Source organism: Nomascus leucogenys, chromosome 22a (genome assembly GCF_006542625.1).
Source record: "Nomascus leucogenys isolate Asia chromosome 22a, Asia_NLE_v1, whole genome shotgun sequence".
Taxonomy (NCBI): Eukaryota; Metazoa; Chordata; class Mammalia; order Primates; family Hylobatidae; genus Nomascus; species Nomascus leucogenys.
This window is the reverse complement of record NC_044402.1, coordinates 113,011,409-113,037,062: the sequence shown is the minus strand read 5'-3', so window position 1 is coordinate 113,037,062 and position 25,654 is coordinate 113,011,409. Positions and strand designations below refer to the sequence as shown.

At 38.0% G+C, this 25,654-nt stretch overlaps 1 protein-coding gene across 2 annotated transcripts in view; it reads left to right on the top strand.

The window, feature by feature from the left end:
• The first annotated feature begins 12,409 nt into the window (after window positions 1–12,409).
• ERBB4 (erb-b2 receptor tyrosine kinase 4) overlaps window positions 12,410–25,654 on the top strand; it is a 1,163,189-nt gene continuing 1,149,944 nt past the window's right edge. For both annotated transcript variants that reach the window (XM_003254031.3, XM_003254029.3), the window contains exon 1: window positions 12,410–13,253. In XM_003254031.3, coding sequence (XP_003254079.1) covers window positions 13,172–13,253 — 82 coding nt within the window. In that variant the 5' untranslated portion in view covers window positions 12,410–13,171. The remainder of the gene's footprint in view (window positions 13,254–25,654) is intronic.

The window sequence follows — 25,654 nt, the reverse complement described above, 5'->3', positions numbered from 1 at the left end:
CTCTCTTGGTCTAAATGTTTGTGTCTCCCCCAAATTCATATGCTGAAACCTAATCATCTACATTATGGTATTAGGAGATGGGGCTTTTGGGAAATAATTAGGTTATGTGGCCTTCATGAATGGAATTAGTGTTCTTATGAAAGCCCCAGAGAGCTGCCTTGCCCCTTCTATCATGAGAGGTTATAACAGGAAGGTGCCATTTATAAGCCAGAAAGTGGACCTTCACCAGAATCTGGCTGAATCTGTCAGTGCCTTAATCTTGAACTTCCCAGTCTCCACAACTATGAGAAATTAACTTCTGTTGTTTATAAGCTACCCAGTTTAAGGTGTTTTGTTATTGCAGCCTGAAAATACTAATATATCATCCATATATCACTCAATCTACCTATCCATTCATCCATGTGTTTGTGTGAGTGACATACACACAGTAATATACCTGCCTAATGTTTAATATTGGATATCAGGTTAAGAAATAAGCAAATTCCTTGACAATCTGGTTTCTAGTTGCATCAAGACATTGTCTTAAATCCAAGACCTCTTTCATTAGGATGAAACATTTTTGGAATATAATGTAATATCCCTGGGCTGAAGACAACTTGCACAGTGGCAAATGCCATACTACCACAAATAAAAAGAATCCCCGTTACCTCTCCTGTTAATAACGAAAAATTTTATAATTATTCTCAGAAATAACCCCTCAAAAAGATACTATCAGAGACTATCAGTTTATAACACTAAACTTTTGAGACATCCTTTAACATAAGGCCATCTCCCTGTTGTTTATCAGTTTTTTTTTTTTTTTTTTTTTTTTTTTTTTTTTTTTTTTTTATTGAGACGGAGTCTCTCTCTGTTGCCCAGGCTGGAGTGCAGTGGCACAATCTCGGCTCACTGCAACCTCCACCCCCTGGGTTCCAGCACTTGTCATCCCTCAGCCTCCCGAGTAGCTGGGACTACAGGCGCACATCACCACGCCCCACTAGATTTTTTGTATTTTTAATAGAGACAGGGTTTTGCCATGTTGTCCAGGCTGGTCTCGAACTCCTGACCTCAGGTGATCCGCCCACCTCGGCCTCCCAAAGTGCTGAGATTACAGGTGCGAGCCACCGCACCCAGCCCTATCAGTTATTCTTTAAATGAATGATAATGTGGCAGTACAAAAGAGTACTAAATAATATTGTTTCCTCTGCACAAGGTATACACTCATATTTATATGGTGTACACACATATATATATATGAGTGTGTATACCATTTGTGTACACCATATAAATATATTTACAGTCTACACACGTATATTTATATGGTGTACACAAATGGTATACACACTCATATATATAAATATATATGTGTGTACACCATATAAATATGAGTGTGTAGACTGTAAATATATGAGTGTGTACACCATGTGTATTCATTCATCCTTCACTAAGTAATTCTTACTATGTGGAAAATATGTCCTATACCAATGAAACAACAAATAAATATACATACACAGAAACACATATTCTTGTTCCTGAAATAGGCAACCCATTGTATTGTAAACAAAGTGACAATAGGTGCTATGAGGACAAGCTGACTTCACAATCCACTTGTTGGCCCATGTGGCTATGCCACTTGTTCTGATATCATCTCTTAAATCCTGAAAATAAATCCAATATCAACACTGTATCCATTGTAGATCCTCTCTAGTAACCAGAGAGTGCAGGGAAACAAATTATACATCAAGGCCTTTTGCTGTGCTGTTTGGATGAAACAAAAAAGGAACATCCAGACTCATAATTTTAACCATAGTCTCTTTCCCCTTGCTCTTTCACAAAAAGACAGCAGAATTTGTTCCTGTGTAACAAATGTGTCTCTCATGTTTTGAAAATATTTACTGAGGATTTTTACATCCCAGTTTTTCTTCCAAGAGTGCTGAATCATGATTGCTTTAATAGGACAAAGCAAGCTGACAGCCCACATACAACCTGTTATCAAGACACTCTTGAAAATATGTTCTATTTCTAAATAGTTGAGAAACTTGTGTTGTTTTTGTTTTAATTCTTTACCATAAAGCTCTCTCCAATTGAATTGCCCTATTCAACACAGTGCATACTTAATAACAACCACTTTCCCTTCAAGAGAGACTACAAGGGAAGTGCCTGTTTATTTAGCTGATCACTTAGTTCTTTGTTGCCTGGCATAGGGTTCCATTGTACATGAAAGGCACAGAAGCAGCACCCCCATCCTGAATGATTTGTGCAGTGTTTTTAAAAACATAGTGCCATGGAGTGAATTTCTATTTTGAATTTTCTGCTTTGTAGCCTTTTACATTATGTCTTAAGCTTGCATTACTTCCTAAAACTGAAGTTGAAATAAAGAATAAAGAAGATGGCATATCTCTTAGAAGGTTTTTATACTGCTATTCTGTGTTAGGTTAAAAGTAGCCACTATTGGTGACAAGTTTTCTTTACAGGTGACATGGACAAATTAATCAGATTACTTCAGTTGTAAACTCTATGATGCTGGGAACCATTTTATCATTGCACTTTCTCACTCTGCTCTGTAGGACAGGATTAGTAGTGTAGAATCAGTACTTAATGTGCCTATATTAGAGCTCTTGTAAGAAAACTTGAGTCCAATCTTCAGGGGAAAAATGTATATATATGAATATGTATATTCATATATTATGAATATAAATATATGAATTTAGGGTATCTGTTAACCATTTGCTGTGTCTATTGATATTCCACATGAATATACACAATAGACGGTTAACAGGTACTGTAAATTGAAGTTATTAAGGGGTGTTGGAGAGATTGCCAGTAGTCATCAGGACCAAATCTCATGACCTAGATTTGATCCAGGGTTGCTTTGGAAACAGAGGCTTTTGATTTGCTTTTCCTAGTTAAATTCCTTTGCTCAGGCTAAATATATCTGAAGCATTTAGTGTTAGTCCGAACTTCTGAGGATGCTTTAATCGTGAAAACAATTATCTGGCCACTGGATGCCACTGTTGCTCAGCCAGAAATCAGAAAGTGGGAATTCCTGTGGCAATATAATATTAGACAGTTAAAGAGCATTATTGCTATTAATGACTGTGGATTTATGCTCCTGAACTATTTCTCTTGATGAATGCACTTTTTTGTAGATGAGTTGCACTTGGCGAGGGCAGGTAAAGTTGAGAAAATATGTAAATGGTTAGCAATGAATTTTTTGGTATATTTTACTTTCACTATCCTGCTACAAAAATACTTTTTTTTCCTGCTTAGTGTACTGTAGCTGACAGTCTCCATTAGTTATCAGCTAATGTTGCAGAGTAAGACCAAACAGGGTGTCATGGCCTCAAGCTATTAGAAGGGCCTCTTCATCCTAACAAAGACCCTGGGGTGAAAATAGTTTGCATGAACAGTCACTGGAATATTATTCAGACTCACTAAGCACTGCATTGCAGATTGAGAGTTACACAGCTTCTTCATTTATACTAGGCACAAATAAATTAAAAATAGCTGTATTTTGTACCTTTAAAAAGTAACATAAAAATTGTTTGTATTTGAAAAGTTCATACAAGATTTGGGATTAAAATGCTGAAGTAATAAATAAACATGAGGTCAGTTTAGGAACAACCATAATTGCTTTGTATGACAAGATTTGCATAGCAAACATTTTTGATTAATGTACAGTGAAGGCCACTGGAATGAGTACCAACCTCAGTATCTTTGCAGTATCTGTGCCTTCCTATCTTGAAGGTATAGATTTAGCTAGGACAATTAGTCATTATTTACTGAAAGGCAGATAGAGCCACAGTTCCTATTTAAATATTTGAAATTATTTTTATCTTGCTAGCTATGTTGATTTTAGTTATGTGGTTAAAAAAATAAAAGTGCTAATTTTACATTAGCAGTAAATTTCCACTATTCATTTCAACCATCTTTAGAAAACAGGTAGGTGAGTTTTATCAGGAAGACCCTTTCTAGTCATAAATTTGAATTTATAATACCTTTGCATACATGTATGAAAGGTTTTAATGACCTGAAACATCTACTTTTTCTTGTTATTTTAAAATATAATACCTTTATAGTCTGTCTCTTGATTGGCTTTGTAATTAACACTTTGGTATCGTTGATATTTTCTGGCTTTCACATACTGTAATGAAATTCTGTACTCAATACATTTTTTAAAAGGTACTCATTTTAAATACTTATTTAAAAATACTTATGTTTGCTTTCTTCCTCATTTAAAAATATAATGTAACATAATTATTTTATTTCAAAAACATAAATACTTCAGGAGGTAAGTGTGTGAAAGAGTAATGAGAAGAGGTCATATTACCTCGAGAAATATTTACTTTGGGATTTTTAAAATGTCAGTGCCATACCAAACTGGCAGAAGGCTTTGGAATGAATGCCAATTAATTAGAAGAAAGTAGAAAGTAGTTTTTCCATTTTATGGCAAAATATTGGGTAAAATTGTATCTATTACATATAAGTACATATATGTTACTAACATCTCACAGCAAATACAAAGAGGTAAGGTTATTCTTAAATGTAGTCATGTTAAGACATAAATCATTTTATTTTATTTTATTTATTTACTTTTTAGTGGTAAATACTGACGTTGATTCACTCTCTTTAAGTAATATTCTGTGAGAGTCATGATGCAAAAAACATGACATTATCCTGAAAAGAATACTGGAGAGACAGAAAACATCTACAATTACCATATTTTCAGTATCATACATAACATCTTCTCCAATGTGTTTGGAAGTTACTAAATGGAATGAAAAGTAAACGCAGTCAGACAATTAGTAATTCTGTTTGCCTAAAAGTATTCATTTAGCAAAGTCACATTAAACTCCATAAAGCAGATCTCTCCTACTCTCCCATTCTAATAAACAATAAATTATTGCAATTGTTTTCTTTTCTTCCAGTATTTGATTAGACAAGGAACATTTTTCTTTCTCTATCAGTGTTTACCCAAAATGACTACATAGAAAGAATGTGAAGTCAGTATGCATGTATTACTATAACTATTAATAACTTACATTGTAATAAAACCTGATAATATAATTTTCTTAAAAATATACATAAAAGTCACAAGTTTGTTAATGGCAATACTTTATACAATGTAGATAAATATTACAAAAAAGGATCTAGTGGAAGGTTTCTTCATGCCACAATTACACAAAGCAATATCAATTGTTTATAAATTGGGTTTATCTTAAAAGTAAGTTAGGCTCATCATAGAACACCAGAAATGATCAGTACATAAAATGGCATTACCTACTATTAGTACAATGATTTTAAATAGACTTGGTATTTGAGAAAGTATTACTTAAAAATTGTTTAATAAATGGTCCCAATTATAGCTCGTTAATTGAGCAAAAAAGTCTTTAATTTTATATAGCTTTAGACTTTTTTCCTTAATAAAATTATTTTTGTAAATGTAGATATTCTTACCTCATATTCAAAATATTGCCCAGCCTGGCCTTTCCCTCTGTTAATAAAAGTATTTTCAGGTTTTGGGATATTTGTATCTTTCACTGCCATATTGCTTTGATAGAGTAGCACATTACTAAGATATTTGTTGTATTAGCAATTTAAATATTCAAAGCTGAATGTGAATCAAACTATAGTCATGGATGGATTTCCTAAATGATAATCTATGACATCTGATATGGTTTAGCTGTGTCTCCACCCAAATCTCATCTTGAATTGTAGTTCCCACAATCCCCAGATGTCATGGGAGGACCTGGTGGGAGGTAATTGAATCATGGGGACAGTTACCTCTATGCTGTTCTCGTGACAGTGCGTGAGTTCTCACGAGATCTGATGGTTTTATATGGGTCTTTTCCCTGCCTTTACTCTGCACTTCTCTCTGCTGCTGCCATGTGAAGCAGGATGTGTTCGTTTTCCCTTCCACCATGATTGTAAGTTTCCTGAGGTCTTCCCAGCCCTGTAGAACTGTGAGTCAATTAAACCTCTTTCCTTTATAAATTACCCAGTCTTGGGCAGTTATTTATAGCAGTGTGAAAACAGACTAATACAACATCAGAGAAAAGATATGCCAACGAGTGTTTGTTTTTCTAGTCCTATGGACCTTTATGACAAGTCAAAAGGGAAAACATGTATCAGTCTATCAACATAAATTAATAACTATCCTTCTGAAGAAAATACATAAATACCTCCACACATCATTTATTATTAGTGTTTTCTCTCTTATCAAATATAATCAGTTTAACTTCTGACTTTAAAAAATTATCTTATATTGCTTTGTGAGATTTAATAATTCTAGCAGCTTTTCTTCTGGGCCCTCTCCCCTGGTGAATTGCAGTATTAAATGTTTTAGAACATGAAATATTCTCTGAAGTGTATAACCCTGGAATGTAGAAAATTGTGATTTACTTGGGGCCAGGACCAAGAAGAGAATCTTCCAGATGTCTTGGACCTCATGACAGATTTTTCAGAGACAAGGAGAGGCTTGATAAGGGTAGATGCCAAAAAATTGGAGAACTGCAGCAAAGAAAAGAGAACTGGATTATACTAAGAGGTAATTGATCAAGCAAGGAGGAAATACAATTAAAATGTGAAAAGAAAAGGACTTGACAAGTTTAGGATACTTTCTGAACTCTTAAGAATCCTTTTTCTGAAACTTCGAAGATTCATCCATTCCTATGCAAACCTGAGAAGAAATACATGGTTTCTAAAGGATTACTCTGGTTGACCATTTGGCAGGAGTTCAAGAAAAATTCTAAGAGCTCTTTGTGACCCTAGTCAAAATAACATCCATTTTAAGGTGCATAGTAAATTTAATTTTAGACTCTTTTGATCAATTGATGTATTAATTATAACATGATTAGACCCTTTGCAGAGTTAAGAATATAAAAGGAAAGAAGTGGAACATAAGATGCTACCTGAGAAAGAAACTAGTAAACTTTATCTTGATATAGATTTCAGGCCAGACCTTAAAAAGTAACCTCAACTCTCATAGCCTCAGTAAGTAACCTCCTGTGTAACTTAGTTTTAAATATACAGAAAAGCAAAAAGGAGAAATGTCTCTTTTCTTTCTAGTTTTTAATTGGCAACTGCTATTGGAGGTTTTCTTTCTCTTTAAGCTTACATAGCAGTACAAAAAGCTACATGGATCACAATATCTTGGTTTTAAGAAAACATATAAAACAGATACACAACAGAAAAATATTTTACTAGAAAAATCTTTCTGCATAATCTTTTTGGAAAACATTACTCTTTCCATAGGTCTTAAATTGTTTTATAGTTTCAACCACAAATCAAAAATGTCCATAAGAACTTGGACAGGCATTGGTAAATGGACATAAAAGCAAAACAGATTTGATTGATTTATGTTCAGTCACTCCTCCTTAGCACTTAAAAAATTAAGGCTCAATCATGCACATAGAAGAAAACAACGCTTACTAACCAAAAGTAAAATAATCTTGGGAACATCCTCTTTGAATATTAAATTAAAGCAACAAAAGGATTTTTTAAGTTAACCTGTATTTGTGCATTTAAGACATATTTGAATTTTTCAGTGGTTGTTTTTGGCCTTGAAACATTGAATGTCACAAAAATATCAGAGAATTCCAGAACTCAGAGGGTTAAGAGGAAAGGTGTTATTTCAAATGCTAAGTCAACAAACTATTAATAACAAGCAAAATCTACCACCACTGTGTCTGTCATCTGCTTGATTATCATAATGCTGAAACTGGTTGGTATTTACCAGTTTCTCCTTGGCTAAAAGAGTGGTAAAGAGCCCAATTCTTGATCAATTCTCAGTAATACAGAAGTGAGCTTATCTGCACATTTTCCTAAGGCCTTGCTATGAACTGAATATTTGTGTATCCCGAAATTCACATCTTGAAGTCCTAATCCTCCATCTGATAGTATTTGGACATAGGGTTTTGGCTAATTATATCATGAGGGTGGAACCTTCATGAATGGGATTAGTGATCTTAAACAAAGAAACAGGGGAGTGATTCTCATTCTCTCTCTGTCTCTCTCTCTGTCTCTCCCTGCCATGTGAAGATATCGCAAGAAGGAGCCTATCTGCAAACCAGAAGAGGGTCCTCACCAGGAACCAAATCAGCTAGCAACTTGATCTTGGACTTCTCGGCCTCCAGAATTGTGAGAAATAAATGTTTGCTGTTTAAGCCACCCAGTCAATGGTATTTGATATAGCAGCCTATATCAAATGATATTTGATATATTATATCAAATGATATTTGATATATCAAATGATACAGTATATGATTGATAGATAGTTTAAGAATGATAGTTTAAGGTGTGTTCATCTGGTGTCCCACATGAAGATGTGTGTGGGGGTGAGTGGGAGTAAAGAAGAAGGAATGTAAAAGAAAATTAAAGTATATGGGAATTTTGACAAGCACTTAGTAGATGAAGAGTAAATCAGAGACTCATAAAGTATTAGATTTGGGATGTAACAAGCCCTTCCTTTAAAGGTGAGGAAATGGGCACAGGTATATGAATTGAATTGCTCATGATCACAAGATGACTTAGAAAGATGAGGAGGAAGATAAGGCACAAGAAGTGAAATTATAATTATATATTTGTAAATGTTGAGAAGATAAATGATTTGTAATAGAGTCTTGTTTTCTTTTCTTACTTGACATTTGTCCCAAATTTATATTTATGGCCGATGACAAAATATTTACAGCAGCAAGCTCTAATATGACCTTTAGGGAAGTCTTAGAAACAAGCTGAAGATTGGAATGAACTATAAGACTCTGGGACAAAGTCAGGGATGTATAATAATTTTACACTGAATTCTGAGTTCACTGTGTTCCTTTCTCCAAACAGCAGCATTCTGTCACTCATTATGTCAAGACTCTCCTTGAATTCTGTTAATAATGGAAGAAATGAAGAGGAGAAGGGGATATGAAAGAGCATCACAGGACAAAGCCATCTCTATATTGGGGTTACAGCTCCAACCAAGGGAAAGTGTGAGAGATCTGGAAGGAAAACAAAAGAATATGGGCCATAGCAAGATATCGTTCTCAAGGGCATAATGACCTCTATGATCTCTCTCAAGTTGGAGAAGTTCTAGTCCCATTTCACATTGTTCTGATTTCAGGTAACAAAAATGAAAATTGAACTAGCTTAAGGCAAAAGGGGACATGAACAACTAACCCACAGGAAGAGCTTGAATATTCTCCAGATCCATCTGAGATTTTGATTCTTTCAAACAGTAGCTTCATTCTTACCATGGCCTGGTTATTCCCATATAGAAGGAAAGAAAAACTAGATGTCGAGTTTTAGATCTCAAAAGCTATCCATGAAAGACTGGATATAAACTCTTTATTTCATTCACAAAAACACCAGATAAAGGACTCAGTGGAAGTCCCATCCAATTAACAGTGAGCAAGGCATTTTACTTGGTTCAACTTGGTGTTTTGAGCGATCCAACTTAGAGCCAGGGAGTGGGGGTTGTTGTAGCATGGAGGTAGATCCAAGTTAAACATGTAGAACTGAGGAAAGGGCTGTTTCTAGAAAACGGGCAGTCAGCAGGTAATTCCAGGTATTCATCCATGGCTTGCTAAGTAACACATTGTGTTCCCCACATAATTTTTATGCAGGTTGTGAGTAACAGCAACACATTCTAGTTAGGTCCCCTAATAGGGATTTATTATCAAGCTACATGGAAAAGTAAAGAAATACAGAGATCCATCTTGGCCTCTAACAATCCAAGTATTATGTCCTTTCTACATCCTACATCAGCTAGTAAATATTCCCTACTCTGGTATTTGTTTCTTGTAATGACTTAGATGAGATGGGAAGCAAATGACGGTAGACACTGAAATAACTGATTCTTGACTCTAGCTCATGGCTTCTTTCTCATCCTTTGGCTTGCCCATACAGGGTACTACCTTTCTGTCTACATTTCAAATTATCTGAGCTGGAATCTGATTGGGTAGACAAGGCACCATCAAATATATCATGCTTTTTTTGGTGAAAGCTTTGATGTCAAATCATTTTATAGGCTGCTGTTCAGATACCCATCTGTGGCCACATATCTAAAATTGTTGTTTCAATGTTACAATGAGTAAAATGGAGATCAAGGCAGAACAAACAGAATTAGAGGGAAACTGTGGGTATGTTGGGTAATTTAATAGGTGAATACTTTGTTTGGGCTGTTTAGTATCCGCAAAAATATATACTAAGTGTTTTTTTAAACCAATGAGTATTAATGGAAAATCCTCATTTGTCAAGAATTATTATAGAAGATATGGGTGAGACCAGGGCATATAGAAGATATTCTGTTATAGAAAAGCTATAAAATTGACGGGGGAACAAAAACTAACATAATTGGCACAACTATAAAAAAAATCCAAAATATTCAGGCCATGAAGTTTTTGCCCTACAATTTAAGCAAAAATATGCAATTCATTTATTCACTTTGTCTTTGTTTTCTTTTTCTTTTTTTTTTTTTTGGAGATAGGGTCTTGCTCTATCTCCCAGGTTGGAGTGCAGTGGCATGATCATAGCTCACTGTAAATACTAACTCCTGGGCTCAAGCAATTCTATCCCATCTCAGCCTCCCAATAGCTAAGACTACAGGTATGCACCACCATACCTAGCTCATTAAAAAAGAAAAAAAAATGGTAGCGATGAGGTCTCACTATGTTGCCCAGGTTGGTCTGGAACTTCTGGCCTCAAGGGATCCTCCCACTTCAGCCTCCCAAAATGCTAGAATTACAAGCATGAGCCACCACACCTGGCCCATTCCTTCACTTAGTGCAAGATAATTGGCATCAGAAACCAGACTTTTTTTTTTTTTTTAACTACAGAGACTTAAACTTTTACAAAAACAAGATGTTTTTCTCATTTAAATTGTCATTCTAGGGACAGAAAGTAAGTTTTGAAAAGAAGTAGCTTTTATGGAAGAGAGGTGCCTGAGAATTTCAAAAGGATTTAAGACAAGGAGAATGAGAAGAGACTGATTGAAAGAAGAGAAAACAGAGAGAAAGAGTAATAAAAAAAGAAAAGAAAAAAAGATAATCCCAAAGAGCAGTGTGCACAGTTCTCCTGCAGTCAGTACCATTCTGGTCAAATCTCCGTCATCTGCTCTAGGCTTGGTTCCTCCCTGCCCTAGGCTGCTTCTGGTAAAAACCGCATGCTCAGCTTGTTTGGCGTCTTCATGGAGCCTGTTATTTGCTGTGGGTCTAAGAAAGGGAAAGCTTCAGGCTTCAGGCATCTGTACTTCCTATCGTTCTCAGCTCCATGGAAATTCTTAAGGAATGGGGCTATAGATAAGAGACTGGGAAATGGAGATCAAGGTCCCAAATGAAAGGCAGGGTGGTTTGATTTTTAAGCTCCCCTGATACTTTTTATTTATATATTTGCTGCTTCTAGAAAAACCAAAAAAGGAAAGTGATTCGTACACAGAATGCCTGTACAAATAGCAAACCAATAACTACCCCCAGGAGATTCTGGCCCTTGTCAGGGTGCGGTTTCAGAGCTGTAAAAGGCAAGGGATATATACATTGAAATGACCCAGTCCCAGAATATTTTAGATTCAGAAAAGGTCAGAGACTTTCGTAACTAGCAATGACCTCCGGGTTAGGGACCATGAATGTGCAGAGTGAGGACAAGGAAGGGGCCTAAAGCTGGGTCTACTGTAGAATAAACAGAATCATTTAAGGTTAATTATGTTCTGATGTGGCCTCTTTAAATTCTTTCAGCCTGGGGACAATTTCTGGCCCTTTAAGATCAAATCAGTGGCTTTGGACTAGAATCTGCTTAATAAGAATGAACTCCAAAGGTGAAAAAAACCATAAAATCTAAAAATCAAAGGATATGGCTTTATAAATGTGAAATTTTAGTTTGGCTCAATATTGGTCAGTTTGGAAATGTAGGAGTAACCGGAGAGATGGCATAACTGGGGGCGGGAGGCGGGGCGGTGATTATACCCTACCACTACCTAATCCGCAGGGGCTACCAGTTACTTACTGTACACACTTTTAAAGTACTTTCTAATTGTGGACCATGAGTGGCAGAGTGCTGCGGGCGGAGGCTTTTTGCTGAAAGCAACATTGACTTTTCTTTTATTTCTAGGGAAAGTCCTGTCTGTAGATGAGCATCGTGGGGCAACGGAGAAAATGCTGACTTTCTTGTTCAAAAAAAAAAAAAAAATCTTTTCCTTAAGCGGCCCTCCGATGGTCTCTCCACGTAGCAGGCCAGCTGTCCCAGCCCTCTGCCAGGGAGGGAAGACGAGTGCTTCAGTGCATGGCTTCGGTGAGCCCTTTAAATCCAGCTTCCCCTGCCCCCACCAAGAGCCTCCCTTTCCCTGACAGGTGTTTTCCCAACTCCGGAGGCCCACGATTTTGGGGAGTGGCTGAGCCAATAAGATTTCCCTTTGGGGGGGGAAGGGCGTGGCTAGTTGGGTCAGAGCATGGGCGGGGTTTGCGCGGCTGAGCAGAGCCGGCCTGGTTGCGTGGAGGGTTGTTTTATTCCCACCGCCCCCCGCACCTTTTTTTTTTTTTTTTTTTTTTTCCTGGAGTCTTATTAATTTCTCTGTGGGCTGCAGCTGGAGACCGCGGAGCGCTGGAAATGACGCTCGGAGCTTTAATTACCGCAGCCGCCGGACAAGTGTGAGGAAAGCTGACAGGAAAAAGAAGAACGGGATCCGGGGAGAAGCGAGAAGCTCCCCCCGCCCCGCTCCCCTCCCGATTTGGACTGGAGGTGCAAGGAAACTGAAGAAGGAGCAGAACATAGCCCGGCTGCAGGGAGAGGCCGGAAACCTACCGCCTCTTTGCAATCAACTTTTTTTGGAAACCTTTCGCCCCCCTTCCTTTTTTATTGTTGACCAACCAGTGAGAGAGAGAGAAAGTGAGGAGGGAGCGAGCAAGCGAAGGCTCACGCGGGGAAATAGCTGCACAGTCCGGCCCAGAGCGCCAAGCGCACACACCGAGCACACTCCCACACGCGCACACACGCGCTCACACTCGCACGCACACTCGCCCCCTCCTCGGGCCCTGGCCCTGGACCCGCGGGCGCGGACGCGGTTGCCCGCTCTGGGAGTCGCTACACCGCGCGCGCCGCGCCCGCCCCCCTCGCACCCCCACGCGCGCCCGGCTGGGGGATCTCCTCCGCGTGCCCGAAAGGGGGATATGCCATTTGGACATGTAATTTTCAGCACGGCGTCTGAGACTTCCAAAAAATGAAGCCAGCAACAGGACTTTGGGTCTGGGTGAGCCTTCTCGTGGCGGCGGGGACCGTCCAGCCCAGCGATTCTCAGTCAGGTGGGTTACTTCTGGCACTCCGGTCGCCGAACCTGCAGCCGCCGGCGGGGCTGCCTCGAGTGGCTCCCCTGCCCTTTTCACCCATCCCGGGAGGCGTGGAGGGACCGCTTGACCGGGGCCTCTTCCCTGGGCTTTCGGTCGCCCCTCTTTCCATTTGAAACTTAACCCTGTATATGTGCATGTGCTTTATTTATCGTGAAAAATCACTCTGAGCCCCTCTTTTCTCTCAACCCCGTTTTTCTTTCCGGAGGGTTTTGTGTGGGAGCCTAAGCGGGATCCCTTGTGGTGGCGCCTGTTTTTCGGGACATGGGAGACCCAAATCCCCAGTCAGAGGAGACTCTTCTGTCCCTGTCTGGGTCCTCGAGGGAAGAACCCGCACCGCCGGGGCTGCGGTCCTGGGGCGGTGCTGGCTGGGCCTCTCCCGAGCCGAGCCCGAAGGGCGGTGGAGAGTGGCGCTCAGAGAGCCGGGCTTTGCACCTGTGTGTGCTGCTGGCGACCGCTGCGCCCCCAGTCGCCCGAGCCTTGTGGGGTCAGACGCAACTCGCGCCCAGCCCGGGCAGCCGGAGTGCAGCAGGCGGGCGCGCCTCGGTCCGGGGCCCGGAGCTCTGGGCCTCTTCGGCCAGCTTCCCGGAGCCCTCTCCCCATTGACTTGAGGGGCGCTTGCTCGCCTGCCTGACCTCAAAAAAAAAAAAAGGCTTGGCACACTTGAGCTAGAAGCCCGGCCTTCCCGTCCGTTGCCGTGTTTGGCTCCGGGAAGAGTTCTTCCTGTAGTTCAACTTGCTATTGGCCGGAGTCCTTCAAACTTGTCTGTTTACTGCCTGGCCGGGCTGCCGAGCCTGCGGGTCACTGGATCCACCCGAGGCGCAAGCGGCGGCGGCGATGGGTGCGCGGCCACTGCTGGCTGGAGAGCTCGAGCCCCAGGTACCTGGGCAGGCAAAGGGCTAATTGACCCCGAGAGGCAGCGTGGCGGGGCTGGCGCGCCACGGCTTGCAGGACTAATGACAGCACCTGCAGTTCAATGGAGCTCAAAGTTTCTGACACTTGAGTTTCCTGGGGATGAAAGTGGGACGGGAGAGGTCTGAGGAGCACCGATGTCTGACGTGGCCAAGGGGTGCCTTTTGGAGAGCCTGGGAGATTTCCGAAACCATCCGGGGATGGTGACTGGAGCGTGGGAAGTAGCTTGAGGTGATAAAGACCCCGGGGGTGGCGATAGGGAGCGCTTTAGGCTCCCGGAGGCTGTCCTTCTGACCTCACCAAGAAAACAGCGAGCTGTAGTTTTCCCGCTCCGCCCCCGCCGCCGCCGCCGCCTCCTTTGCCTAGTAAATAACAAGTTACAATTATCGAGCCTTTAAAAATGACCTTCGAATGGCACATTGCGGCGTTTGTGCTGGCCGTTTGCACCCTACCAATTACTCCGAAATTCTTCACGCATACCAGGTCCCGCGCTCCAGCCACCTCCGGAATCACACCAACACGGACTTGAGATTCCAAGCGGCCTCTTAGATACATCTCTTTTTATCTCCCTCCCCACTTCGAGTCACTTCATATTTTTCCCTCAATGGGTTGATTATGCACATTGACCCATTCAAAGGCATTGGCGACCGACATGCAGGCTTAGCCGAGAGGAATTTCTACGAGGCGACCTACTGGGGGCTGTCTGGTTCAGCCTCTGCCACTGGGGGACCCCGCTCCGAGTCCGCAGCAATTTGGTATTAACTGTGAGGCTCCGGGTTGAGCTATGCCGAAAAGCCCTTTTCAGAATTTCTGCAAGGAATGTAATCCAAATTAGTTCTGCAGCTGTCCTCTTCCTCGTCTCAGGCGACACCAGCTCGCGCCCTCGCTCGTCTCTTCTCGTTTGCCGGGGCGAATTGTCAGACCCACAAGTGAGCCCATTTAGAGCGCGAGGATTAGCGTGCCATTGTTGTTCCGTGTGTGACTCTGTACTTGAAATTCTGGGGGCACAAAGGCGAGCCTCACTTGTTCAAAACACAAAGTGATCCAGATGAAAGGGCCGCACAAAGAAAAGCTCTCGGGTGCATCCCTGGTATAATTGCAACACGCATACTAAGGTGATCCATTGGAAACTGTAAATGCCCCGGGGGACTTCTTTTTCCATCCTCCCCCACCCCCCACGCTGCCGCACCTGGCAGGGAAAGTTCAGCTGGTTTTAATGCAGCGCTATTATGAAAACAAGCTACTGTCTGGGGTATGAGTGAGGCTGTGTTTGTGCCTATGTATGTGTGTGGCTGTGTGTTCCCAACTAAATACATATTGCTCATCTCCCCTCTCGCGGTTAGCAGTCAGTAGCAGTTTGGAGGAGTTTGTTTTGGTCCAAATGAGAAATTAAGTGCGGATAAGTAAACTAAGCTGCCAGAGGGCGACAAGATGTTGAGTGAATTGCTTTTAGATGAAACAAATTAAGGAAACGAGGGAAGACAATCTGCTTCTCGCATTATTAGACACGCTTGGAGTTCAGGGGAAAGTGGCATATTTTTGAAATGCTAATTTCTTAAGAAGCAGAAGGAATGCACCTTATTTACTGCTCTATGTGAACAGAATAAAAATATAGGGCGGGAGGATGCTGTTGCATAGATCTTTAAGATATTTCTTAATCGTAACAGAAGAGAACCTCTTTTTTTTCTTTTGCTTGGAAAAAATTCAGCTTTAGAGAGGATGATTTTTTTAGAAATTCCAAAGGACTTTGTCTCATTTTCAATTATGCATTTTATTTAGATGTATCTAGATATAGCCAAAGTCCCTTTATATGGCAATTATAAAGCCTTTGCTAACCAAAGGAATGATTCTAAAATTTGTCTTCCTTGTATAATGGAAAATTATCAATATTGCCTTTGTATTGAAGAAAATGTATAGTAGCATTGAGGTGGTACTCTTATATGCCTTAATAGATAAACGATGAACAAGTTCAGTTCCCATTTCTTTTTTGCAGGTAACCCAGTCTTTCTGTAAAAGTACGTATAGCTTTCTTACATATTTAAGATACATCATTATATCTCCAAAATCGTGGGATTATTTTTCATTTGAGAAGAAAAATGTTAATAAAACTTAGTTAAGTGGTGAAAAAGGTGTTAAATATATTTTCAAAAAAGCATCAATTCTCTTTCTTACAAGTGTTTACTGTAAGCACATCTATTGGTACAATGTTTTCTTTTTAATTTGAAATTCTCATATATATATATATATAAAAGGGGGCTTTTTAGAAGAAGGTGTTTTTTTCTTCACAATATGTCTAAATATCTATTAGTATAACTGCAAATCGCTTGGAAATACTATAACTGTTCTGTTGTGATAAAATGACTCCAGTTATATCAGTATTCCTTTTTTTTTTTGCTCTTAAACTCAACTGCTTTTATTTATTTTAATCATGTATGCATAGAAAGTGAAATTTTGTTGAAAATCAAGGCACTTACTGCTTTATATATATATTTTCATTTAGTCGCTGGAAATGTATCTTAATTAAGAAATTACATTAGAATATTTATCAGAGCATGAACTTTGTGGAAGATTTATGCATTTTTTATTCTAACCTGAACACAGTAAGTTTGCATTGGCTGATTTTTAGAGTTTGCATTTATTTGATGGAAAATAATATTTCCTCCTCAAAGTGGATTCAAATATTTAGTATTCATGAGCTTTCATCCCTTTGGTTTTTAAATAGAAGTACTATTTATCATCTGTCTTATGCATTCACCCTTTCTGTTACTATAGATTCTCTCTTTACATCTTAGTATTTATTGAGTCTACATGTGTTAATATATGTTTTCCCTTCCACCACTTAGTATATTGTTTTTGTTTGTGTCTTTCCCAGCAACCTGCCACTCAGCCACTGCAGGAGTCCTCTGAGCCAGTTTTCATTCTTTCTGATAAATCTGATATGGCTGGTTGGCCAGACAATCACAAGCCATTCCATTGCTCAGATTTATTCCTGAAAGAAAATAAAAAGGCATCGATCCAAGATCACTGGCACATCTTAAAAGCTTTGACTCCAAGGCCAAACCTTTCCACAGAGAAGTCCCTCTTACCCTTTTTCTTTCTTTCTTTTCCCCTCTTGACCAAGGAAGGAAGGTGGACCACTGCCATTTAAAAAATGCTAGTGAGGCAATGAATTGTGCTCTTTCTAAGTACTCTCAGAAGCTTGATTAGAGCCACCTTGAGATTAATGGCTACGAACAGTGCATATTTTAGACAATAAATTGAATTAGGATGGCTTAAACATTGCAGTGCTTTAAAATGCTATTATTTTTGTATTATATCAAGCTGGTTATTAGGAAAAGTTAACATGTTCTTAAAAATAGCTATAAGTTTTGGCTTTATATTATAGTGTTCTGCTACTTTTGGATATCCATGTATAGCTTGTAAGTGCCTAAAACATAAATGAAATAAATGATCAAAATGGATTTTCTGATACCTACAAACTTGTTGGTACTTGCTCTGTTTAATTTTACCAGTTTTGAGAGACACTGCTTTGTAGAGATGCTGATATTTATACTGAAATTAGTTTTTACAGGTTCAAGCCTACATCTGTTCTACAGAAATTAATCACCAAGCATATTCAACTGTTGTCTTTTATAGTGATCTACTGAGTATCCTGTGCAGGGTAGAATTTAATCATATTACCAACTTTTCTCCAGGTTGTATCATTTTAGAGATGCTCTATTATGTTACATTTCACCATATGGAACCAAATTACATGTTTTATCTAATACTCATTTTCTGAAGTATTATAAATATTGGCAGTCAGAGATAAAACCTTACTTTTTATGATTTCTAATACAGCTATTGACTGGAGTTTTCAGTTTATAATGAAAAATAACCCCTTTTTATGAAAAAATTATAGGTCAATGTTTCCTGAAACTGTATGTCTTCAACATAATTTGAGGGAGACTTTAATTGCCTATGTTGTGGTTAAATGGGATATGGGACATAGTCACATGGTTTAAATCAGGATTTCTACCTTGCAGGGACAGTTCTTGAGTTTCTTAATACCTTCAGCAACTCACTGCATCTCTTTGTAACTTGACTTCTCTGCCTGGAAGAGAAATGCATATAATGCACTATTTCTGCACTGTACAGTTTTCTGAAAATAACTTTAAAGTCTTTGATATTGAGATACATTCCAGTAAATTGTTTTTATAGATGTAATTTAAATTGCACATGTAATCTAAAACGTGTATACCTGTATTAAGAAACATAATGTAAACTTTCTAGCAAACTGTCTCTATCAAAAGAGTACCTGTCTAATGAAATAAAGAGGTTATTAACTCAAAGGCATTTGTATTTGAGGGCAATTTCCCCAAAATATTATTTTCAGAATTGTTCTATGGTCTCTTTTATTTTTTCTGAGTTGTTGGTGATTCTGAAATATTTATTAAATAAATTGCCGTATTTTCCAATTCTGTAATCAAGCTTGAAGGCCACTTCCTTGTTTTCACATTTGATACTTAAACTAGTGCTTTATAGTTGTACAAACTGTTCAAGAGAGGAAAGCTGTCCCTTTTACAATATGGAGTTGAAATATGTGGATGTTTTGGTAACTAATTCTAAAGAGGCTATGTAGCATGTAATAATTGTTTTAGAGTTATTTCCATTTTGAATTGTTCTGCAGGCCTGTCACTTTGCACAACTCCAGGGGGCAGCAGCCACATAGACTTTAATAGGAATAGTGCATGCCTTAGCTGTGGGTAGTACAGCAACAGCCTTGCTATTGTGTGATGCTAGCGAATAAAGCACTAAAAGTTAGGAGGTTTGGATTCTGGTCATACAATCATTTGTTATGTGATCTTGGATTAGACTACTTGCTTCTGTCTCAATCTCCTTACCTTTATTAGTGTAGTTAAAAGTCATGCCTAAGCTATTAACATCGTGAATGTTTTTAATAATTCAATTAATTAGAAATGGAAAGTTTAGACTTTTTAGAAAAAAATTCATTGGTTTTTAATTATTTTTGTAAGTGGACCTCTTTTTTTTGTTGTTGTTCCAAGTGAAGTCATAGGCATAGCCCTAGTTTCTAAAACAGCTGAAAGGGTAAAATAAAAAGAGAGCTGTGTAGTTAAGCTGCAGGGAGGAGCCAGCTTTGAGGCCCCTGCCGTTGACATTCCCTCACTTTGCATCCACTGTTGCCTCTGCTCTCCTGCACTGGTGTCATAGAAGTCCAGCACTAGAAACCACTGATGTAATACAGTCATCTTATGTTTTAGGTAAGGAAACTGACAAGGCAAGGAAGTTAGATAATATAAGCTAGTGGCAGCTCCTGACACCAATATCATTTTCTGTAGCACACATAGAAGTATTTGAAAAACCACTGACACATACAAAAATAAGGAAACAAATAAAAGGCTATGTTGCATTAAAGAGAATTGAGAAACTGAAATGAAGACAAATGGATTGGATCCACACTCCTAATTATCAAATTGTGTAGTTCTTTCTAAAAGAAAGACAATGGGATCCTCATTATCATGTTTAATTTATATTTGGAGAGTAATCATTGATTGCATTGTTAAGTTATGGCACATTAGGAATAAAGAAATAAAGCAACTTTTTAAAGACATTGTTCTATAAGAGGATTTCTTTACCTGGTTAGGCCTATGGAGACATAGAATCTTGAATTCCCTAAAAGTCACACAGGAGCCCACAGTACTATCTGTATATAATAGCACTTTTAAGAGGTTTTTTTTTTTTAACCTGGGCTTTATGAAGATGTCCAATCATCAGAAAATGGTTATTTTTTCCATTTTTAAAATAAGTACTATGAATGCTGAAATAAGATGGATTGTAAAGGATAAACAGTGGGTTTCTCATCACCAGTTAGTTAGTGGAGACCTTTAACCAGGAAATCCATGAGAATACTTCAGATTCATCTAGGCCCGTCCTTGGACCTAAGATATGATATGAAACGATAATTTCTACGGTCTTTGTTGGGCCATCCTCTTTCATCATGGTCCTAAGACATAGTTCTATTCTTTGAGCAAGGGCATAAGCAAAGCTTTAAGTACTGACTATAAATTTATTTCCATAGCACCTTTGCCTCCCTCTAGTTGGCTTCTGTAAGATGCTACCTCTGGGCCTTTTGACTGCAATATTTTTGACCTAACCTTAATGCTGTCTGGTTGTAGCTGAGTTCCCTCACGTGCCTCAGCGGTCTTGGGCATGATAAGTGTTCTCATGGGCCCATGTGACAGAAGGGAGGTTTGAAACTTGTTTTGGCAGGAAGAGTCATTTCCTGTTAGAAACTGGAGATGAAAGTGGACCCCCATAAAAGATTAACATAAACACCATGAAACTTCCTGTGCAGTATCATTAAACCTCTCCCATGAGAAGTAACACAGGATCATTACTATTAATCACATTATTTCCAATATTGTAGGGGTTACTGAAGCGTACTAAACACCAATAGGAATATGCAAGATCCAGTTTCTGAGTCCTGAGAGTTAAACTAAAAGGACTCAAGACCGATTGAAGATTTATAATATATTTTATTTGGAACATAGTTTAAATGTGTTAGAAGTGAATGGTACAATAAACACTTATTTTCCACAAAGATTAGACTTGTAGACAATCGGTTTCACCTGCTAAATCTTTACTGCTCTGCTGACCTTTACTTACACCTGGTCCCATGTGCTTCTAGTATAGGTGGATATCCAAGTGTTAATCTTGCGAATACAAGTGGGGATCTTAAACCTGCTTTCAAAAAATGCATGTGCTTGTTTTCTCTTCTCTGCTGGGGTTGTCTCATGGCTGGTTAGGACTGAAAATAATTGACAACAGATTCTCCAGGCTCTGTGACTATATCAAGTATAGCTGTGACTTGAGCAATAAGTGGCACAGTCTTCTATTTCAGGATGGGTCCCCATCACTATCAAGGGGATGCCTAATAGAGATCATGGGTGGCAGTGACTATTTTGCTCTAGGCAAACTCTTACTGAAATCTTTGTCATTATTTCCTGTCCTTCTCTGTAGGCTTAAAGAATGTGAGAATATGGGTTTCTATAGGGGCCTATGAAAACCAAATAAAAATACAACAGAATAATATTTCTTTTATGCACATACTTTCATGTTCAGGAATCCTTTTGTCTGGTAATTTTGTCTAGAACAAAGCAGTTAAATAAGTTTGTTTTAAAGGAAAGTTGACAGCATGCGTATGTTAAAAGCTACTCCCTGAGATTTTTACAAGCATCATCTGGTCCTTAGAAACCTCAGGCAGGGTTATTGCAAGATCCTCTTTATGGGTCTTCTTCTTCCACGTCCTCATACCTCTAAAATCTCCTTCCTGTCACTGTCAGATTACTATTTCTAGTATTATCTTAGTTTTTATTCTGAAACTTTTCATGGATCCCTCTTATAATGTTCAAAGCCTGCTAAAACTGTCTTCAATTTCCTTTTAAATCCATCATAGAGTCTGTTAACATGTACTCTGTCTAAAAACCAGACTGACCTAGTCAATATCTCATGACTATGCCTTGCTTATTGTCCTTACTTTTGCTGATCCCTTTTCCTGGAATTTGTGGCTTACTTGGTGCTTCTACTTGGCCAAACTTTTGAATCTTTTAAATTTTACTTTATACGTCTTTGTTACATCTTCCTTCACTGGCTACCCTAGCCAGTAGTCCTTATCAATATCACTTACCTGGCATTTAATCAAACCAGCCAATAGTTTTGACTTTTTAAGTACCAATGTTTTTATACTCTGCAGAGACTAATGTGGTGCCACATACATATAAGCTCTTTAAAAATATTATTTACATGAATGAATAGCATACATTTGCAGGAACAATTTTAAGCTCATTCATGAATAGTTATTATTTGTAATTAAACCGTATAGTGCACAAAGTAAGCTGTTTGAATAACATAATTATAGAATTCTTAATAATAGCTATTGGGCGTGTTTACCCTGCAAATTTCTTTAGTTGCTTTCTTGAGCTTCCTAGGGTATTTCTTCAAGTGGAGTGTTTCTAAGACGCTATCACTCATCCCTGTGCCCATTTTTAGAGTCTACCCATAATATGGTACAATTTCTGTTGGTTTTATTTTTGGCAAGTTAAATATATGTGGAATGTGGATACCATTTTTAAACATGTAAATATTTTATAGTTCAGTATTTTAATGTTAATGGCTATTATTTTGCTATTTCTTACTTATCTGCCATTTAAACATTTAATCAATTTAAGCAATAAGCATGTACTGATCCACCAGTGTATTTCAGGACCATGTTAGGAACTGAAGAGGAAATATAAGAAGCTCAAGATGCCAGCTTTTTCTTTTTTTAAAGAAGAATAGAGGCCAATAAAACACAATATAAAAATATGTTATTAAGTGATTTTGCAGACTCTTGGGAGGAATATTTGCCTCCAGATAAATGTTGATAAGTATTTCACGAAAAAGGGTTCCAGATAGAATCTGGCATTTTCTATTCCTAGATATATGTGATAATACAACTTTGTTATAACTAAGATTTCTCAGTATCTTAAAATAGACATCTAGACATATGCTTACCATTTTAAAAGGATCCTATAAAGGAAGCACTTGCAGTATAACTGAACTGAGAGGTGATGGGGATTCTCTTAGTTGCTCTTTTAGATGATTCACTCTTTGTTCTGAAAATGGGTGAAATAATTATATTATTTATAGAGTCAGAGTCTACCAGGGAAAATGCACTTCTAGACATTTCTTCTCAGGTTACCAGATTCTAAGGAACTGTCAACATTTCTAGGCCACTAGGGTGCACTAATTGTACCTTAATTTATATTTGCCTAAAAGAGTTAATGTAACTTTCAAAATTACCTAACAGTCTGCTGAGTAATCTATTAATGAGAAAATTGGGAATGGAGATATTAGAAACTTTGTCTGAAGTTCTTTTAGAACTTTCCTGACCTTTTTTACTTTAAGAATCCGTGAGAAGAAAGTTTGAGTCAGGGATTATTTTGTAGATGCTCCTATTTTGTAGATGAGGGACTAGAGATATAAAGTAGTATGTAACGGTGAAGCCTAACTGGTGCACTAGTCTGGTCCAGTTATATGTCTGCCCTGTCCTGAGAGCCAGCTGGCTCTGCCTTCTGCTTCTCAGCCTCTTGCATGCCTTTCTCACGGCGGCAGAGGCTAGTTATGCTTCTCAAAGGCATGGTTTCTCCACTCTACCTGCCCACTGTGCAAGAAAGGGTTGCTTAGCATGCCAGATCTTAGTGCCTTCAGGTCAGCAGCTCTTTTTGCTTTCCCTATAGCTACATGAAGAAACTCGTCTAATAAGTCTATCAGTTAAGGAGTGCTACTTTAGGTTACTCTGTAGTTTCCCTCCTCCATTGTATTCTTCAGATTTCTTTCTTTGCCATATAAGCCTTATCTTGAGAAAACTTTGAATCAGGGGCATATGCAAGATTTGGGGATCTGCATTTATACAATTTGGGGAACCTGTTTAAAAATAATATTGAAATAGAAATACAAATTAAGTACAGGGTCTTGTGAAGCACCAGTACAAGAGAGGGGTTCTGAAGCTGAAGCTATTTTAGAAACTTTGTGGTAAATCCGCCTATGGTTGAAAATTATACATTTTAGGAATATTGCTCTTCCATTAATTGTGAATTTTAGGTGTCATTATACAATTTTTTTGAAATTTTTTCTAGTGCATGTAGTTAGTGTCCATTATTAATGAGGAAGAATGGATTGCTCTGAGAAGAAAATTATTAAGTTGGTGCAAAAGTAGTGGCAAAAATCACAATTACTTTTGCACCAACCTAATATTATGTAGTGTAAAATCACACTGTAAAGTACCTGGGTATACATCTTTGGATGAAATAATGTACTATATAGAGATAATTTTTAGAATATTTTCTCTCTAAATATGAGTATGCCTAATCCAGGTATATATCTATTTTCTTGACATCATGTTTTTAAGATGGTTTATTTACTACTCTCCCTTACACAGTACTGTAGTTTATAATGGTTGGATGTAATTTAAAGGAAACCTGCCAGTTTGGATATACAAGAGCTACATTATTAAGGTCCTACCCCTTGAAATATAGCTTACTGGACTCACTGGATTTTTAATCATTTGTTATTTAGAGTGGATAAAAGTCAACTTTTGACTTTTACCCTCAGGCTAAGTTAAATGTGACCATTTTTTTAAATAAGAAAATGGCTTTATTCCTAATTTTTAGTTCCCATACAGTTTACAAATACACGTTTACTCTGATAATACAGCTGTGCAACTAGCAAAGCAGTTGCGCTAACACCCATAAATATAGGTGGAGAGACAATTAACATCCACTAATGTTTTACTACCTAAACTATTCTTTTAATGTCATTTTTAAAATTTTAACTAGAATAGATATCATTACTAGCCATGAATGAAACAATGCATTTCAGTTAAAATAATAAAGAGTGTAGATCTTTGGTAATATTTTTAACTAATATGTTAACAAATTTAAGAAACAATAAAAAGATTAGTATTTCAAGTTACAGTTTTAAAAAATATCAGCTAAACAGTTAATAATATTTCCCAGTTGTTAACTTCAAATTTAGCAGCCCATTGTCCCTGGTGATATATTGAAACCTTTAAAAATGTATTTGGAATTAATGGAAATTGCAGTGATTGGTATTGAGATATAATTCTTTAGTGGCCCTTTCTTCTAAATACAGGATGAAAATTGAAAGTATAAAAAGCTTCAAGATAAATTGAAATAGACAAAACATTTTATGCAACTGTTGGTAAAAGGGGCATTCATTATTTTTTTTCTGTGCTTACTGTATTGCTTGTGGCCAGAATTAGCACACCATGAGCCAGAGAAAAAGATAAGACAAATAGAATGGCATGCAGCTAATTTTGTTTGGCAAATTTAGATCTGATACATGCTATTTCACTCCTACAAACTGACTCAGTCACTCTTTGAGAGGTACAGATGAAGTTTGTCTCCCACAGTTTAACAGCTTTCACTCAATATTTATAGGCAATATAAAAATAAATTTCTGTAAGTAACATATTTCTTACTGGCAGGATGAGCTCTGTGAAGGCAGATTTATTAATGAGAACAAAAAAGGAGAACCGAAAACATTTCAATTGTTCCAGATCTGCAGCAAATAAAATAACTGTATGTCAAACTATCAACAGTGGCTTTGTTTCAAGGACATATGTAGTGGACTTTTGGTATTCAAGAGTTTTACTACTTGTGAGTCAGTCAGACATCCCATTATTTTATGATAATTTTGTGATTTGAATCTGGTAGAATTTCATATTCTGAAAGTAGTCATTCACCTGCCAGATGAGACAACAGAATAGAATCTGCTGTAATAATCAGGAAGTTGCTTAAAACAAAACAAACAAAACTCAAAACCTTATTTTTATGGAAAAGTATTATCCAACAGAGTAAACTTTAGTGAAATTTCTTAATGAGGCT